Source organism: Limulus polyphemus, unplaced genomic scaffold (assembly GCF_000517525.1).
Source record: "Limulus polyphemus unplaced genomic scaffold, Limulus_polyphemus-2.1.2 Scaffold4138, whole genome shotgun sequence".
Taxonomy (NCBI): domain Eukaryota; kingdom Metazoa; phylum Arthropoda; class Merostomata; order Xiphosura; family Limulidae; genus Limulus; species Limulus polyphemus.
Genome location: NW_013669748.1, coordinates 58,859 through 79,424, shown reverse-complemented (window position 1 = coordinate 79,424; position 20,566 = coordinate 58,859). Strand labels below are relative to the sequence as shown.

The 20,566-nt window shown below is 35.2% G+C and overlaps 2 protein-coding genes across 2 annotated transcripts in view; both read right to left on the bottom strand.

The window, feature by feature from the left end:
• Positions 1-4,597, bottom strand: part of LOC106470650 (glucose dehydrogenase [FAD, quinone]-like) — a 19,861-nt gene extending 15,264 nt beyond the window's left edge. The window contains exon 1 of the mRNA XM_022399283.1: positions 4,582-4,597. Within this exon, the coding sequence (XP_022254991.1) occupies positions 4,582-4,597 (16 nt within the window). The remainder of the gene's footprint in view (positions 1-4,581) is intronic.
• A 10,366-nt stretch (positions 4,598-14,963) lies between these two features.
• LOC111088624 (beta-1,3-galactosyltransferase 5-like) lies at positions 14,964-16,073 on the bottom strand. Its single transcript, XM_022399282.1, has one exon. It carries the CDS (start codon positions 16,071-16,073, stop codon positions 14,964-14,966), a length of 1,110 nt encoding a protein of 369 aa, XP_022254990.1.
• Between the last annotated feature and the right edge of the window lie 4,493 nt (positions 16,074-20,566).

Genomic DNA, 20,566 nt, shown 5'->3' with positions numbered 1-20,566 from the left:
CAACAGGGATGGCTAGCACAAATAGCGCTCGTACAGCTTTGCGCGAAATTCAAAACAAACAAAAAAAAGTGGAGAGGTGATGGACCTTCTGATCCCCTGGTGGTGGTGTACATGACTTGTATTTACGATATAAACTTTGGAGAAATGATGAATTGATTTGGTTTGAATTTCGCGCAAAGCTGTACGAGCGCTATTTGTGCTAGCCATCCCTGTTGTAGAAGTGATAAACTAGAGGGAAGGCAGCTAGTCAACATCACCTACCGCCAGCTTTTGGGCTACTCTTTTACCAACGAAAAGTGGGATTGATCGTCACTTTATATCATTCCCACGGCTGAAAGGGCGAGCATGTTCGATGATGGAGATTCAAACCCACGATTTTCATATTGCGAATCGAGCGGCTTAACCACCTGGCCATGTCAGGCCCAAAATAATGAATAATAATGCCGTTGTTTTGCTAGACAGGAGCAGTAGAAGTGACAGAAAACTGGATAAGGCCAATAATTTGCACAACTACACGGCACAGTAAACACTACCCGTTTTACTATATCTTTTGCAAAAAAAAAGTGTATGATGAATAAAGTGGTTCAATATTTTCATGTGTAAATAATATTTGTTTGAATATGAGCACAAAGCTACAAAATGGGCTATCTGTGCTATGCCCAACACGGATATCGAAACCCGCTTTCTAGCGTTCTATGTCAGCTGACACAACGCCGTGTCATTGGGGGTCGAAAAGAAGGCACTACAAATAGTATTATGTCTACTTCTTTGCAGTAATTAGGCGTCAACACCGTGCACATCTAGAGTCACGTTTCTGGGTGGCTTAAGCATAATTTTACAATAGTTTTTTATGTATGTACAATGATACAATATGCCACAACGTTTAAGAAGGCGCGAAATACTTATATCTATCTAGGTTGTCTAGAATGTGTTACGTAACATTTTGAAAAACCACATCTCATGTTAATTTATTTACGTGACCTATTTCGTGATATTAACAACAGATTAAAAGTATAAAATGCCCCAAATAACTTCGTTTAACATACTAGTACCAGTATTATTACATCACTCAAACACTGGAAAACAAGGTCAGGTTCAGCCAAAATGGTAGATCAAAACATTTCCTGATTTTCAATTTTTTATTCTAATTTAAGCCCATCACATGATGTCATTGGTCCTTTTTTTTAATTGGTGTTTCTAGAAATATATACCAAAGACCCAATAAATCGAATGATAATGTGCAGATAATTATTTGATTATGAAGGATTACTTGTCAAAAAAAACTTAGAGAATAAGTCACGAATGTATATTTTTTACGGTGTGATCGTCTAGCGAAAATGATTACAATATCAAACGCAAAAAATCAAAATAGAGCTACACTTAAATTAGGAATTTAAAGTACCGTCTAACTCCACAGTTTCGTATATTTAGAAGCAATAGTTTGAGAAATATTTCCTTTTGTAAAACCTGTCTAGTCTAACTCGTCAGCTGTTCCTCGTGCTGCTGACCACACTAGCAATATTTTCAGCGCAGGACAGAATAATAGGCACAACGACTTCCAAAACTAACCCAGTTTGCTTAAGGATTAGGACATCATCATTAGACAAGGAATACTGCAAGCCCACATGCACATTTCTGTGTATTAAAACACTAGAAAAAAATTAAGTTGTACATCTACTACAACACAATGCATGTAGTGGTTATGACACATCAACTACGTCATAAATTGAGTTCAATGTATATGGGTGGACTGCACATTGCCTAAAGTTGTAGGGGAAACCCCGCATGTTGATCTCGGCGTTGCACAGGAGTTTGTAAAATTAAACTCTGAACAATATATTAATGAGATTACTTCTACAGTATTCAAGAATACGTTTTAAATTATACTTTGATCATAATTTTTAAAGAATTTAGTGTTAGATTAATTAAATCAATAACACTTTTGTTTCTTAATTCCAAAACTAATAGTCTTTCTAAATTCAGTAATCACGAAAAGAGCGAAATATATAATAAATTTGTCAAAGGCTTAATTTAGAACATTTTTTTGGGGGGGGATAAACCCTTGAATGAATTAACCAGATAGTGAACCCTAATCCTATCGTTTATGTTTCTTTTCGGGCGATAATTCATTTTACAGTTTTATATATATATATTATTAAAATCATTCAAGACCTTAATTAATAACATGCCTTTTTATTCTTCTAATAATTTCACTCCTTCGTCCTCTATTTCCAGAAAAAGGATATTTTGTTACATGGTTATTTTGAAGTTAGAACTCATCATGCTCCCATAGCTATTCGAGTTTTATTCAATATCTTATTTTTGCCACACCCTCATTCGTCACATCGAGAATGTTTATTTCTTTGTATGTTTGTTTCAGAATTCCGCGCAAAGCTACAAAATAGGTTATCTGCATTTAGTCGTCCCTAATTTTCAATTATTGATAAGCTAGAAGGGAGAAAACTACTCAACAACACCCGCCACCAACTCTTTAGCTACTCTCGAGTGAAAGAATGGTGGGATTTGACCGTTACTCTTATAGCACACCCACGTCTCGAAAATTCGGAGCACGTTTCCCTGGCAATAGGACTCGAACCATAAATACCTAAATTCGTAGTCAGGGCATGCTATTCATTAGCCACGCCCGACCTTTAGCCATATTAACCATGTGACGTAATACGTGACGAGGTATAAAGAATAGGGATCGTCTTTGAACTCTTTCGATCTGTTGGCTAGACGTACTTCATGAGTAATGAATGACTCTTCAGTCAAACTATGAGTACTTATGCCTTGACAAACTCAACGTAATTACTATTATCAACACAGAATCTAACTACAGCACCAGAGCCCTACTTTATAGCTCAGGTACAAAGTTTAAATTTACTAGGATGCATTTTTTTTCCATTCCTACATTGCAGCCTGGGCTATAGTTTATATCTGTCTGCCATACATTTTTTACTCCTTATGTTTTTGTTTCCACGCCTTTTTAGAGTCTATTAAAACTTATAGTTCAGAAAGAGTCTAACTTATGGAAGATTTTACCAGCTGTGTAAAAACTCTAGGGTTGTGGGAAAAGATAATCAATTCACCTAGAATTATGGATGTTCACCCTACGAAAATGAAATATTATTACTTCTGTGTTTATTTTAAGACTAAACTCTCAACTATGGTGTAAAAATTTCGTGTAATTCTCGTATAAACCAGTTCCAATACAACACTGGTGGTTCACGGGAATGAACGAGATTTATGCATAACAAGATTAAACATACTCAACAAATTCCATTGATGATTACAGTAGTAAATGGACCATTAATCCTTGATTATTCAAAGGACCAGTTCTAAAGGCTTCAAAGTGTGATGGAACTGAGAGACGTATTAAAGTTTTTATCAGAGTTGACGAGTTACAAATTCTTGACGTTGTCATGGTCAGCATGTTGTGATAAACTCTCAGATACAAAGAAACTTTACAGACAAAAAGATAGAAAACAATGGTCCAAATCAGGTGTAATTTCCATTCAAATGTGGTACATTTTTAGCATATTTTCTTACAATTTTCGTATTTATTCAGGATTCTTATTAAATCAAAATCTATCGACTATATGGTGTAGAAGAGTGCATCATGTTTTACACCTTCAATATCCTCTTATCCGTTACTTAATATAATAATAATGTATGTATATATGTATGTATGTGTAAATAAATGTTAGAAATGTTAAATGTATGTATATAAGAATATATCGATAGTTTTATTATATTTGGAAATGTGTGCTAATGAAAACCTCTCAATATGGAAATTTTTGCATCGTGAACTGAATATGTCACTAATTATATTAATGTTTAACATACACAGGTGAATGACAAACAGGAGTATTAATTAACTGACTATGTAGTGAATTTTGTTAATACAGTGAAACTTAATCACAACTATCTGCAGTTTCTGTGTTAAAGCACTTTTGTATAGGCGAAACTTATAAACATGGCAGGGATTTAGCTTTAAATTCTCCTAATTTCCCAACCGGAGTGTTCGGATATATTCTTATTCCCCTTCGCTCCACTCGTGTTAATTTTACTTAACTAAGTTAAATGTTGCCTATTGTGCCATTCAAAAGTCAAGATTTCTTTTTTTCTCTCTCTCTCTCTGTAATTTGGAAGAATTTAAAATTTAAATGATAGATAATGAAATCTAAAATTTTAACCAAAGCTAACAGTAAAATTGGCAGGGTGAAGGCCAGGGCTGACGGGTGGCTGGAATCTATAAATCCAATGTCATGGCCGGGTTAAACAAACCCAATGTCATAAAATTAGTTGCAGTGGGAGGGGAAAAAATAAGAGAACCACGAGAAACCCCACTTTCACAAGACAGGCGTCGAATAATCTACCTGTCCTATGCCCAAGTTGAAAAGTAAAACATATCAGGTAACCCAAAGGTCCGTGTGGCTGCATGGTTAGTCTTTTGACATCCTATCTATGTTTGTTCGCAGTATAGGTTTTAAGTCAATGTTGTTTTGTGTGGCGCACTCGAAAGCGTGTGGAAGGGAGAGGTTAGTGTGTTTCTGGATTCAGCTTTGTGATATAACTTACTTTCCAATGTTGTCATTCTTTCTCTTAGTAACGACAAGTTATTTATTTTGTGTATGCATCTAATTGGGGTAAAGCGTGGAAGCCTTAGGGCTAATCTGATAATTCTATCATGTTGCTGTTGTAAATTTTAAAAGTGTTGTCAGCTAGACATCCGTATTCTAGTGTATTCTAGTACAGGGCGTATATAAGCTTTATAGATTTTTAGTATCGTGCTGGAGACGCAGTCTTTATTTTTCCAACTGTGAGTCGTAAGTAATTGATACGTTTACTAATGGAATAGTGAATGTTTTTTAATGTTCTGCTCAAATAAGACGATAGTGTACAGATTTAAATAATAAATACTGAGGTAGCAACACATGCTTTACCAGCACTATAGAGGTGAAACCTGTTACTAAATTTACAATAGTTGACAGCAACTTGCTCTGCTTTATATAATTACTAAGAAACTCATTTCGTAACATTTTCGCTAGGTTAACTTTGACATTATAACCTTTAAAATCCTAGCTTTACTTTACTGATAAAATATCCACACATATACATTTTACAATGTATAGTTTAACAAGTACTTACTGATGATATAATCGTATTCTATATCCACTTTCTTCGTAGTGTAAATGATGTTGTACGTGAACGTTTGGAACAAAATAAACAATCCTAACGGCAGTAGAGCAGGTAGAATGGTTAACAGTTCGGTCATTTTTCATTTATCTATCTTCAACTTGTCTCAATAAAATTGTGAATCACAAATTTACTTCTTATATCAAATGGTCAACTTATATTTGTCTATGTGTAATCCACGTAATGTACTGTTAAATGAACGTTTTATAGTAGTAACCAAACAATTATCTTGTCACGTGACATATAAAGTTCCCAATCTGGTCCAACTATCAAGAGCAGTTTCTAGACAAGCAGTTATATCAGCTTAGGCTAAAAATAAACAGAATCTAGCACTCAGTCGTGCTAAGCACGCGTAAAGAAACAAAGGGTTTAATTTGCATAATGCACTGATACATATATATATATATTACATGGGTGTTACATGTAATATATCAAAGTAATCATTTTTTGGCCTTTTTTCTTAACATTTTATAATTTACTATTGAAGAAGTACAAGCCGGTAATAAAGGCAACATGGGTATTTGAAACAGCCTTTAGAACTTGAGTTAACTAGAGAACAGTTTACATATAAAATGTAAATCAGTGGTCTTGCTGATGACGTTTTATTCCTTCCAAATATTGACTCAAAGATAACCTCTATTTACGTTTTTTTTTTTGTTGTTGTTGTTTAGGTTTAGCGCCTTGCCATGTGTTCTCATACATTTGTATACAGCGCTAGTCTGTCATAATTAAATACAATTACCTTTACTTTCACACTGCTAGTTTTTGGATTTATTAACTAACTGATGGGTATACAACTATTATAATCCAACCATGTTTGACAGGTGGTTTTGCTAGAGTACATGTATCAAATATAAAATGTATAAAGTGATCAGTCTGGTTTGTTTGTCAGTTTTACCTTATCTACAGTGTTTTATAGTCCAGTTCAGATTCGAACAAAGAAAAGCATGCAACATAGTAACCTAGTTTTAGACAATAACTCACAAATTTATAATAAAACTTAAATGTTTTCTTTAAGTTCAAGTTGATGTGCCCCTATGGGAATTTTGTTACATAAAACTCTGAAGCATGCATCCAATTTAAAGTTAATGTTGGTGTATTTTTTTAAATATTGAAACCTTTCAAGCTGTTGAAGCGCTCTACATACTAAAGACAAAACAGACGAAACAGTTTAAGACATAAATAATTATCATATAGACTAACAACGTAACGTGACAGACTAAAGTTAACATTGTTACTGTTCAATTCATTGTTTTCCTTTTGGCTGAGTCAGTATGTCCACGATTTGTTGTGATACAAGAAAAAAAAGGATTTTTAATCACAGAAAGAGTCTTGTTCTTCTGGTGTACTTACAAAAGAACATCTTCTGGTACATTTCTAAGGTCCTTCAGGTTTTTTGTCTTACTCATTTCGGTGTGGTTCGTTTGAAGAACAGTGCTAACAACAATGTTCTATCGCTAACTGGAACGAACTAAGTCCACCAGAGGGGGTGGTTACGGTCTGATCGGTAAAAGAACTGAGCTTGTTTCTCTCGAAAAACTTTAATGTGAGCACTGGAAGTCTCAGCGAATGATAACAAAACAAGGAAATGAAGCACGAAAACGAACCCCAGTTCATTTCCAAACAAACTTGACACTTTTCTACACAAGGCAAGTGTAAACAACTAGCACATTCATCAAAGCAAACAACTCTTGAGGACGTTTCAACAACCATAAATCTTCTATTAACACCGAAAAATATCTCCCTGTTGCTCAACACTTTAACCAACCCGGTCATTCTATTAACGAAGTTGCTCTGCTTTCACCAGCATTGAAACAGGAATCAAAACTAAAGCTGATAGAGAGATAAAAGAAGCTTATTGGATCGCTAATCTAAACACTGTTCGACCTTTTGGAATCAATCTAGAACCTGGAATCAGTGATCTCCGATCATTGGTTTCATCTCTGTCAGAAAAATATTTTTTATTCTTTGCATATTTCTTTCATGTTTCTAAAACTTACTATTTATTTAAGTTAATTGTCCATACCTGTTTGTATAAATCAATTAGTTTGACATCTCTTTTCATTCAGCCTACAGGTGTCACCTTTATTTTACTTATACACTTAAGAATAGTTTTCTTCTTTTTTTTAACAATTTCTAAAGTAGAATATCATCTTTTTACATAACGCTCACGTTATGCCAGGCACAACACACACACCACTTTTTTCAGTTTGACCTTGAAGAAGAAAGGTCTACCTTTCGAAAGTGCTTGTGTTATAGAGTTTTTATCATTTTCTATCAAGACTTCTTGAACTTCTTAATCTTTATTAATGGACACACAATCCTTTCAAAATCCATCAGTGGAGCAAAAATAAAAGATGCTATAACTATGACCAGTTCTCTTCCTGAATCTGTCCGATTTCTGATAATTCACTTTGGCACTAACGACTTGAAACAATACACTAAGACTGCTGAAGACTGTTTCTCAGAACTTGAAAGCACAATAGCACATATCTTCAGCATTAGACCCACACATTAAACTGGTTATCTCTAGCGTAATCTATAGACGTGTGATCAGACACCTTTCCTCTGATTGCAACTCACAAAACAGCACAATAATTAAACAACTCAACAATAACATTCAGCATTTTAATGAATTGGAAACATGAACATGAATATCTATCTCATAAAGATCAAACCAACCTCTTTCTGGTGGCTTTCCCAACAGCACACATTCCTCTGAAGTTATATAATACACTAACGAAGTTAGGTTAATCCATATTGTATCATGATACAGACAGTATTGTCTACATTTCAAATGGATTTAACAACCCATCTCTAGGGGAATTATCTTGGCAAGTTTACAGACAAACTGGACAGACACTATATAACATCATGGGACAGTGGTGGTCCAAAAAACTATTGTTATTTATGTGATGATAGAAAGTCTTGCTGTAAAATTAGAGGTTTTACCCTCAATTTTATCAGCAGTGAAAAGTTGAACTTCTCATCAATGAAGTGTAAGATAACTGATATATTAAGTCCTTTTCAGTCTCCTATAGCTGTCACTAATCACAGAAAGACTGTAGAGAATTAAAAACTCAGACCATTTACAACAAGAAAGAAAAGAAGAATTATCATCCAGTTTACACCAAACAATACATCCTTCCAGATTTTAACACCCTTCCATATGGATACTGATTTTTTCTTCAAATGGAATTAATTCCTCACCATGGTCTATGGACTGAAAAGAGGGCATGTGCAGGGCCTTTGGGGCAGATTCCAAGTGCACTCAAACATGATCTATATAAGATGTGTCCTGCTTCATTTATTTCTCATTAGAGTTCAAAATGGATAACCATCTACTACACCATTGTATGTGTTTAGTGTCAGGTCCAATAGGAAGTGGTAACTCAGAGTTTGTTTTAACTTACCATCGTGAAGTTATCTATCCTATTCTTGAAAACATTATATGGTTTTATGGTAAATTTCAACACATGTATACAAGATTAATGCAAAATGTTCCCAACATTCTATTTGTCAAAGGATTACCTGAAAAATTTCATGGTTATTTATGGTCTGATAAACCAAATCTTTTGATCATTAATGATCTTATGAGTGAAAGTGGAGAAAATAAACGACTGTCTCAACTTTTTACATGTGGAAGTCGCCATTTGAATTTATCAATGTTTTACATTGTACAGGATCTAGTTCATCAGGGTAGAGAAATGTGTAGTATCAATTTATATTTTCAGTATATTATTTTTTTCACGAATGTCAGAGACAAATCTCAGTTGAATGTTTTAATGAGACAAATGTTTCCAGCATGTGTGAAATGTTTTGAAGAAACTTATCAAGATGCAATGAGACAGACATATGGTTTCTTACTTCTCGATTTGAAACCGCAAATGCTGAACAGATCCGTCTGAGGACTGGACTTTTTCCTGAAGATAATGTTATAGTGTACATACCAAAGTGAGTTAAAACTGATGTTTAACTGAATATATACTCATTTATTATCATGACTGCTGCAGTGATAGAACTAGAAGGATTTTAGCTGAAGGACGGACCATATGTAATTAAAGAACTTGCAGTCAAATGTATAGTCACTGGATCTATATGTGTGGTTTAGTTTAAGCAACCAGTTTCGAATATGTATCTTTGAAATGCTGATCATCGTCATTGTAAATTGGTTACACGGCACATTCATCTGGAAATGTGCTAACGTCGACTATTCCCATCTGTGTAGTGTCACTAGATTGTTGAGAGAGAACTTGTAGTGTGATAAAAGTAGATGTTATATCTAAATGGATGTATAAATAAACAGTTTTTATATCTTGTATTACAATCTATTTTCATTTATTCATCATGGCACTTAGAATTAAACAACATCAAGATTTATAATGGCTGGAGAAGGTACCTGATGATGACAAAACCTTGTCGAAACGTTGTACATTTGCTGTTATGTTAAACTTATATTAAAGCATTACCCATTCAAGCCGTCTCCAGCCATTATTAGTCTCAAAGTGGGTTCCTCGTCATCGAATTTGAAAAAACATCAAGAGTTGCTCCGTGCAGAAACCGATTAAAGTGTATTTATCTTGGGTATTTGTAAATGTGATTTAAATGTTTTAAAGGGTAACATTCCTGTGACAAACATACAAAAGCAGAAACTTAGACAATACTAGTCATTACTGAGAGAGTTGGCTGTCAAGAAAGCATAAATTAAACAGATAAGAAACTTACTAATACATAAAGGAGAGTTTTCCCATTACTCATAGCACCAATACTTTCATTATTTGGTGGTTTGACAGGATGGGCTATTGATAAAGCTGTTGGAATTTAAAAATATGGTAAAACAAATGGTTTTCATTTTTGAAGAACTGGTACATTCTCTTATCAACTAAAAGTTTATGAAAGACTGGTACATAAAGTATTAAACTCTGAAGATAAAGATATGAATTCAGTCATACAAAATGATATCTTACCCATAGACAATAAAGCAAAGATCATAAACCAGCTGCAACAACGTCATCAAACCTTTCATTCCCAAGCCATAGAACCTGTTAAAATTCAAATGGAATCGCCGACTCATGAAAATTTAGAGATTGTTGACAGTGTTCCTCAGAAATATTAAAAGAAAGCTGAAATTCTATTAAACTTGATACATTCCAGTGGGGATGTAACATGGAATGATCGTGGAGAATTAGTGATTAGTGGAAGATCCATCCCAAATAGTAACATAATCAACCTAATCAATGACTTTCTAAGAAAACAAAAGAATTTTAACCCTACAGAATAGAAAAAATTTGCAGAATAATTATAAGATATGAATATTCGCCAAGAAGTTGTTCAAAATGTAGACAGAAGGGAGTATATGAAACATGATACACGTGGTAAAAGGCCTAAATGTACTGCATCTAAATGGGTTCATGTTTAATAAAGTAGTATTGTATTATTCGTTCATTTGTGTCTTGACAGTCGTCATGGGCTGTTGCCAGCCTTTTAAGCTTAGTAATATCTTGAGCCATCTAAGAATTAATATCATCTGCTATAAAGGTCAAATTATTACTACTGTTAGAGACAAAGTTGATCGTAAAAACCAAATAAAAGTAGGATGGCGTAGAAAATAATGTCTAATAAAAATCTACAATCTATCTATTATAACCATACACATCCTGCTGGTTTGGTGAAGTACAGCCTTTATTTAGATCTGTGAAAGCACTAGGTAAATCCGTTACTCTAAATCAGGTTAAAGACTAGTTAAGTCTGTACATACCAGTAAGATATATGTTTTCGAAAAACCGACTTATCGTTTCAATGGAAAACTGATTTGGTGAATCTCAACATAATAGTCAGTTTAATTATTTACACACGTGTATCCACGTATTTTCTAAGTATGCACTCAAGGATAAGAAAGGTGCAACCTTTGTAAAATCTTTCAAACAAATTTTAAAATATAGCCGAAAACCTTGTAAACTTCAAAGTGACGCTGGGACAAAGTTTACTACTCGTCTCTTTTTACAATATCTCAAGGAACAAGACATTCATTTCTTACTACACATAATGAAGCAAATAGATCTATAGTAAAAAGATTTAATTGCACTCTTAAAACTAGGCCCCCAGTGGCACAGCGGTATGCCTGCGGACTTACAACGCTAGAAATCGGGTTTCGATACCCGTGGTGGGCAGAGCACAGATAGCCCTTGTGTAGCTTTGTGCATAATTAAAAACAAACTTAAAACTAGAATGTGGCACTACTTTACTTATCGTGAAACACATAAATGTACCACTGTACTGAAGCATCTTGTTCAGTGCCTATAATCAATCACATCATTGCAGCATTAAAATAAGAGAAGTAGATTTTAACCAGTCTGTGGTGTGGAAAACACTTTACAGACCACACACTAAAATAAAATTTCAGCTCAATCAAGTATTAGCAAAGTGAAACATCAATTTAAGAAAGGTTATATGCCTGGATGAACAGACGAAATATTTATGATTTACGATAGAACAGAGAAAAATCCACCAGTGTATAAAAATTCAATGAAACATTTTACAAACTATAAAGTCTCCCGATGACATATGCGCTGTAGAATAAAAATTATGTTAATGAATAAAGAGTGAAAATAAACAGTATTTTATAAAATGGAAAGGATATTCTGATCAATTTCATAGCTGTATCCCTCAATCAGATCTAAATCGCCAGGCGTCATAAAATGATATGTATAACTCAATTCCTCGTTATTCAGTATGGATCAGTTGTATGTGTCGTTACCTAGTAACAGTTCTATGAATTATTTTGCTAATAATACTCTGATAAACTATATCATTCATAATCTGAGACCTATCAACCTTGAAGGTTCATGGTAAGTTGCCTTGGTCGAATTACAGTATCCACATAGCTAGAATAACATACATGATGGTACAAGATGGTTACCATACTTTTCAGGCTCTCACTCTACTACCATAATAAATTATATTACACCAGATCATTATAAAAAACCTGAAGATTTAATTAGAATCTTAAACCAACTAGAAGAAACACTCAAAAAGTAAGCATGAACATAAATGATAGAGCCTCTATAACACTCGATCCTGTACTATCAATAATACTTAGATTTGATAATAATCACACAATAATAGATCCCACTATAGCTGTTAATATGCATGATGGAATTTATTCGCTTTATGTTTACTCAGATATTTTGGAACCTAGCATAGTTGGTGATGCGTATGTACTGCTGATATGAATCATTCAAGTTAAAGATCAGGATGAAGACCTGATCACTGAAACACTTACAGATCATCAATACAGACCTGTTTCTAAACAAAGTTTTCAGACAATAGAGATAGATATAAAGGAAGATATTAGTCAACCCATCTCATTTGACAGTGGATCCATCGAATTTTCTATATTGGAATTAGGAGACAAATATTTAGATCCAGCACAATCATATCATCATGTAAAAGCAAAGGTATTAGCAAAGGTTTATGCGTATAAGACCTACATAGAAACTTTACTGAGTTATAATGGTGTAGCTAAGACATGTCATTTGACATCGTCCATGTGGATAAAAGACTTGGTGAGGTGAGTAGTTTTGGCGATCCCTATTTTAACGAGGGTGAGAATGACGGACTCAAAGACCAACACATAAATACACATGGTAGTAAAACAGTCGACATGATCGGTCGTCTACATTCGGATATCTTTTTTTTTTACAGAATAAGTTATTGCCTAATGGTGTAAGTTTAAAATTCTGGCTCATACGAAGTAAAGATTCGTTTTGTATTATGTCAAACGATGAATCGGGATTCAAAATTGTACTACAATATGTTTATATCTGAACTAGAAAAGTCAAGATCAGCCATCAGTCATTCTGTCACATGCTAAAACATTTCAGAAAAGGACAACTAAATATCCTTTGAAGTATATAGTCATATAATTTCCAATTCCCCAGGATAACTTACAAGCATCTATCGATAATGCATTTTTTTGGTCAATTACCTACACGTCTTGTTATAGGATGTCTTGATAACGATGTATTGAAAGAAAAATCTGTAAATTTCAAACAATACATTATCAATTTCATAGAAATCAACGAAGATGGAAAACGGATTCTTCCTCAACCTTTACAACCAGATTTTGATGCTAAACTGTATGCACGAAGCTACGAAACATTATTTAGTGGAACAGAAAAACAGTTTCAAGATCAAGGAATTGATATAGGATATGACGAATATTCGAGTCGATATACACTCTTTGTCTTTAATCTTTCACCTGATCTCTCTGCTGGAGATTTACATTTTATCTTGGTGAAACAGGGACATGTACGAATTGAAACACGTTTTGGTAGTGCCTTACCCAACACTATAAATGTTCTAGTCTATGCAGAATTCCAGTCAATTTTAGAAATAGATCAGTCTAGAAACATCATATCTGATATCTATAAAGCTATTATTCGATACTTTCACAAGACTTGTGTACACAAAAGAAGTTTGAAGGTGTGTTTGCCAGTTATCAACTACCTAATCATGCAGAAAAACAATTGTACATCGTCAACTTGGATCTGAGTCATAAACCTGGTAGCCACTGGGTCTGTATTTACTTTGGTCGAAATGAAAAATGAAAATATTTGATCCATTAGAACTACCTCCACATAATCTCAACATAAGAAAATCCATCAAAAAAAGAACTGTTAAACGTGGACGTCAAGTACAAAATACCTCGTTCGTAAGTGTCAATGATGGTTCAGCAAATTTCGTTCAGGTGACTTTAGCCTTAAAAACTGTGATGGCAGGGGCCGACATGTTGGAATTGATATTGATGCTCTGAAGACGTTTATTGGGTCTAACCCAAGGTAACACACTCGTGAAATGGCCCTGAAGTTGCATCTCTCATGAAACAATACGTAAACATCTAAGGAATATGGGAAAACTCCATAAAGAAGGTTTTTGGGTGCCTCACGAATTCTCCGATGATCATTATTTCCAACGTGTGAACGTTGTTTCGTCTCTTCTGGCGGGTGATGAAAAATGGATTATCCATGCAAATATTAAACGCCAAAAATAATGGCTCAGTCCTAGACAAAAACCGCTTCTGACCCCAAAACCTGGACTCCATCCGCAGAAAGTGATGTTTCCATTTGGTGGGATATCAAAGGAGTAATTCTTTTCGAACTCCTCAATCCACAGCGAACTATAGCAGATATCTATAGTCAGCAACTGGAACGTTTAAATCAAGCCCTTCACTCGTCAATCGGAAAGGTGTTCTCCTTCTCCACGACAATGCACGTCCACATGTGACACGTTTGATGCAACACAAGATTATGGAGTGGGTAGGCAAATTCTCCCCCACCCATCATATTCTCCAGATATGGCACCATCAGATTACCATCTTTTTCTTTTTCGCTGCAATACCACCTTAATGGGAAAACGTATGCAAATGTGGAATGTCTTAAAGAGGACATCGACATGTTTTTTGCTTCAAAGCTAAGTGATTTCTTTAATCAGACCATTAACAACCTGATTGTAAGATATAAAAGTATCATCGATAAAAATGGAGACTATTTCATTTAATAAATGTGTTGGTTTGATATACAAGTTGTTTGGGTTTTTTCATCTAAAAAAGCGACATTAATTTCTTGACGACCTAATATATGACCTTAACATTTATTTCTCCTTAATACTAGAAATAAAAAAAACATTTTGGTGTTATAATGTCGTTTATCTCTAGTATTAATAGGTCTTCTATACACCAACATGCACTACAGAAATTATGTCATTTATTTCTTCTTGCTAAGGTCTGTTAAAAGTTTTTTATTGTTGCTAAGACCTATTGACAGCGTTGTTATTGTTGCTGTGTTAATTATTGTTTCATTGTTTTTAGGTGAATACATTGTTTTAAGAAGTACCAATTTCCACCAGTTTCGGAGCGATCGAGGGCTGTGACCGTGGCTAGTTATTGCCGTCTGAGATATGACGTCTTTGAAAGTTTGTCGAACATTGTTCAACCCTAAGAGACCTAGGCGGCGAACTCCAGCTTTCTCTGCCAATATTCCAGTTATATAGACGTCTTCCAAGTAAAAGAAGACCGTGCTTTCTCTAGCAGCGTAGAGCAACGACGTAGCGTCTCCGGAAATGAGATACGCTGGACCAGCCAGGAAATCTGGATAGTACTCGTAGGGGTAGATCTCTGGGGGTACGTACCACTTACTCTTTTTATTCCGATGGGGAGGCCACTTGTGGGCCAGCAATCCAAGGATCGTGCGGGTGTCGTTTCGCGTCTTCACTACTTTTAGCAAGGCCCTGCTATTAATGAACATATCATCGTCGGATTTCAGAACAAACTTTACCTTTGAACAGAAGAGTGATGCCCATCTGAGCAAGGCGAGGGTTTTTATTGAGAGATTGAAATAGGTGTCCAGAAAGTTCCCCTGGATCAGATCCTTGTGGACAGAATTCTCTTGAAGAAGCTTCCGCTGAAGACTATCCACTGTAGGAAAGCCTAAAACAAAGCCCAATTTTGCCCCTTTATCCTTTAGATCTTTGCCCCACGTCTCTCGAATAGCATTTCTAGCTTCCATGTTAAGGGGCCTACTGACCACAAGAACTAGCAAAAGGAAAGCTGACCCTTCGTCAGCACCACATAGTAAAGTATTATTGATGATCACTTGATCGCGAGGCTGACCACTATCTTTGTGAAAAAGTAAAATGTCTTGTTGTCGCCTATTAAGAAACTGGTGGAAAAAAGAGGCGTTACTTGTAAAATATGTATAGTTATCTGGTCGTTTGGCCCAACTCTGTTTAGGTCCAGAACTTTGCATTCTCTGGCTATTAAGAGATGGATAATCGTCATTTTTTAAGGACTTGCCAGAATCAATATAGCCCGACATGTGCTGAGTCTTAAAGTCGTGAATATCTTTTCGATTATTGTAACTGACGCTGGAGTTCAAAACAAGAACGATGACCAAAGAAATTCCAGATATGAATACTAACAGACGAATAAAATATGGAAATTGTGTTTTAGCAAGAAATTTCCTGAAAAAAAAAGAAGAACGAACCAAGATATATCTTAAACCACCATACTCAGAAGAAATAAATTCATATTAAATACACTTTAAAAATATAAAGTTCATGTTGGATGAGAAATATCGCGACGCAAAATAAAAATGTGATATATATGTCAAAAATCTCTATAGTTTGTTTCTGACAATCGCACAAAGCTACACAAGAGCCTAACTACACTAGCCGTCCATAATTTTGAACCGACAGACTAGATGTAAAGCAGCAACTTAACAGGACCCACCGCTAACTTTTGGGCTACTCTTGTTCGACCGAATAGCTGGATTTCATCGTCAATGTTATAGGCATCTATGGCCACACAGTAAGGAGCGCGACTTTGGGGCAATAAGCGAGGCTTTGGATTCACAGTCGGAGCGCACTAAACAGTTGGCCACCCCCAGCTCTCTATAACTGATAGCCACGTGACAGAATGATGTAGTATTCATGATGCTACATTAATGTGGTAGCACACGTGCTTTCTGTCTGGACATTGCATTTAACAAATACAAAGAGAGAGACAGAAAAAGTAATAATAAGTTGAATATACACAACTGAAAGTGAGTAGGTGTTAAGCAGCACCGTGGCTCAAACCTTTGACCTTTCAATATTCAGTCAGACACGCTAATCACCTAGACGTTTAGTCAACTCAGGAGTTCAAAATTAGGGACGGCTAAATCCGAACCTAGGGGCTTCTCACCTAGACGTTTAGTGAACTCAGCAGTTCAAAATTTGGGACTGATAAATCTGAACCTAGAGGCATCTCACACCTAGACGTTTAGTCAACTCAGGAGTTCAAAATTAGGGACGGCTAAATCCTAACCTAGGGGCTTCTCACCTAGACGTTTAGTGAACTCAGCAGTTCAAAATTAGGGACGGCTAAACCTGAACCTAGAGGATTTTCACCTAGATATTTCGTCCAAGAGATTATCACGGGAGAATGTAATGCATACTCCTCGAACACATGGAAATAAACCAGTTCATTTTTACCACCCGTTAGATCAGTGATAAGCTTGAAGGATTATAACGTTAAAATATGGGCTCCAGTCCCTACTGTGAGCACAGCGCAGTTTTTTGCCCAGCAACAAACACATATTTTGCATGTCATTCCTGAAAATAGACACCACGGAAGCTTAGTGGTAAGTTTAAGACTTACAACGCAAAAATCCGAGTTTCAATACGCGTGGTAGGCAGAGAACAGATAGCCAATTATGTAGCTTTACGCTTAACAACAAACAAAACATCCAATATTAGATGACGTCATTACTGGGATTTATTTTGTAGTAATAATAATACATTTTGTTTAACCAATAGAAAGTATTTACCGTAAACTTACATTACTGTTAATATCCAGCTCTTGAAGGTTAGTTTCTTAGGAGCCACTAGCACATCTAAGTGTAAAATCAGCATTGTGGTTCTGTAATTCCAAGCTTGAAACCACGTGATGCAACCTTGAAGCCTGATAGGTTACTTTGTTTTTAGCTATTAGGTTGTTTATACCAGAATTAAAAAAAAAGGTAAAACAAGAACGAGTGGTTGTGAAACAGGGAGTATTTAATTTATTAATCTTTCATACACTTCCTATTATAAATTTTTGTATTGCGTTTTCTATTAATTATTTAAAAATTACTTGTCCCAATCAGACGTTGTATTTGATAAACAAAATTGATCTCTTCTTTGCGCAAATCTCACGTATTTAGTACGGTCTTCGATCTGTCCACCGAGAAAAACTGAACCCCGAATTTTAGGATTATATGCCCGGAAGTTTACCACTCACTCATCGGGGACTTCTATTAAGTTAAATGTTTGTTAGGTTATTATGGAAAATATTATTTTATAAGTTTGTTTGTTTTCAAGAACAAAACTACACAATAGTATATCTGTACTGTTTCCACCAGGGGTCTCCAAGCCCAATTTCTAGGGTTATAAGTCTTCAGACTTACCGCTGAACCACTGGGAAGCTATTCTAAGAATAAAAGGAACCAAAGAATAGAAAATTTGAAACCGTTTCAGTTCCAAATTACTGTCATTGTTATTTTTCGCGTATAAGAATATTAAGTAAATTTCAAGCTTTCCAATGCAAGGTTCAATGTTTGATCTTCGAAGAGGACATAGCACCGATAGCTAATTGTGTAACTTAGTGATGAAACAAACAAACAGACAGACAGACAAACCTACTAAGTTTCAATTTGACATATTAAACGTTTGAATAAAATTATTAATGCTTATTTGTTTGTTTGTTGTTAACTATCTAGACTGACTATCTGTGCTGCGCCCACAGCGAATATCAAAACCAAACTTTTAGCGTTATAAGCTTTGAGAATTATCAGAGAACTATCGGAGGAGGGGGCATATTAATGAAGCTTTGCTATTTAACAAAATATTATTTCCACGTCTATTTTATTGTCTATGACTAAAATGACAAAAATTATCTAACAACTGATTAATTAAAGCGCACTCACATGGACAATATAAGACTTAAAAACCTCTAATAACACATGTTTACAATGTTGGTATTTTTAACCTGAACAAGAACTTAAGCGAACACATGTTAACCGGCCCGGTTAGAGAATCCCAGGGTTTGGCTCTGCCAGTCAACAGCACCTTCCACCACCTTTGAACCGAACAGCTAAGTTGACTGTCAGTCTTATAACATACCTCAATGTTGAAAGAACGGAACGCATTTAGCCACATATCGCGGCTCAAACCTTGGACTCTCCGATTCGCAGATCACTATATCACGACATGGCCACACATAAATATTATCTGAATTTATAGCCTATTATTACAGAAGCCATTTGTGAGTTATGATCACTTAAAAAATTTCAACCCTAGTCAACACACTGGTGCCCCTAAAGGAGATTAGTGATTTTTTAAATTTAGCATTTTGGTTATTATATTTATATATGCACGCTAGTTCTTAAGTTCATCAGTTAGTTTTCTCCAAGTAAAACAATGCTGTTTTTTAATTATTTTGAAAGTAAAATGCTCTGTTTTAGCTCAAAATACATCAGACAAAGTATACCCTAAAGACCACAACATGTCAATAATTTGAGTAAAAGTTTCCTGAATAACTAATACACCTGTAGGTTTTAAAGGTGCCAACAGGATCAATTTTTACACCCAGACTGCCCCAGCTTAGTGGTATTTAGATAGCTTCATCCTGAATGGCACCTTATGCAGCACAATGGCTACATGCTTCAGATGAAAGGGGACCACGGTTCAGAACTACCATTTCTAATTAAGAATTGCTGACACGAGGGAGGACAACCAGCGATCTAGATCCACCGCTAATGAAGTTATTCTTAACCGAATAGTGATATTGACTATGACAGTTATAACGCTCCTACAGCTAGAAGTGTGGAACATGTTTTGTAACAAAGAGAACCCTGGATCTTCTGTTCTACAGTCCCGGCATTGCTGGTAACAAAACACGGTATTTTTTCTACTTGAATAAGTAACATACTACACACACTTTGCCTTAGTTGGATACATTTTCGGCAGAATTCCAGACTAGCTCGCAAAATATATTAGTAAAACGTTTTCCTGATCATCGTCATATTTTGAGTAGATTTAATTAATTAACATTCTATCAGATAATCGACATTTTAGGCTTAGTTTCATGACACTATTCTAAACATTTTGAGCTGTAAAACCGTACATACTGTAAAGAAAATAACAAAATAAACTCTTGATCCATTTATAGTACTACAATCAATATACATAGTGTTACGACAGCGGAAGTCACGTGACACTGGTAACACGTGACGAATTTCTCGAATGATCATGAATTATCGGGGAAGACCGAATTTGTTCGAGACGACCTCCTTTTTAGTATATAAGCCTGGCAGAAAAAGCCTGCAGCAATGAATGAAGAGAGTTCCGGGAAATTTACGATTCTGTTTCGAGCTAGTGTGTGAAGTTATCGAGATTTTGAATCGCTGTGGTTTATAGCGTGTATTATGAAAGTCGTTAAGTTTAAAGTGACGAGAAACGTACTGATTGTGAAATTACCGTGTACTAAAAGTTTGTATCGAGAAAAATACACTGGTTTAATCAAGAAAGAACTTGTATCACTGAAGTTCATCGGAAAGAATTTCTACCGGAAATTAACAAACAAGCAGATACGCAAAAAAATGGTGCCAGAGAGTGGGACCAAGAAAAAAGAATGGAAACGAGAAGTGGCAAATCAAACTACGACTTAGCAGACTTGATGGCAGCAATACAAGAACAGCAAAAGAAACAAGAAGAACGAGAAAAGAAACAAGAAGAGGAGAGATTACAGCAGTTGTTGGAGAAAAAAGAAAAGAAACAAGAAGAAAGACAA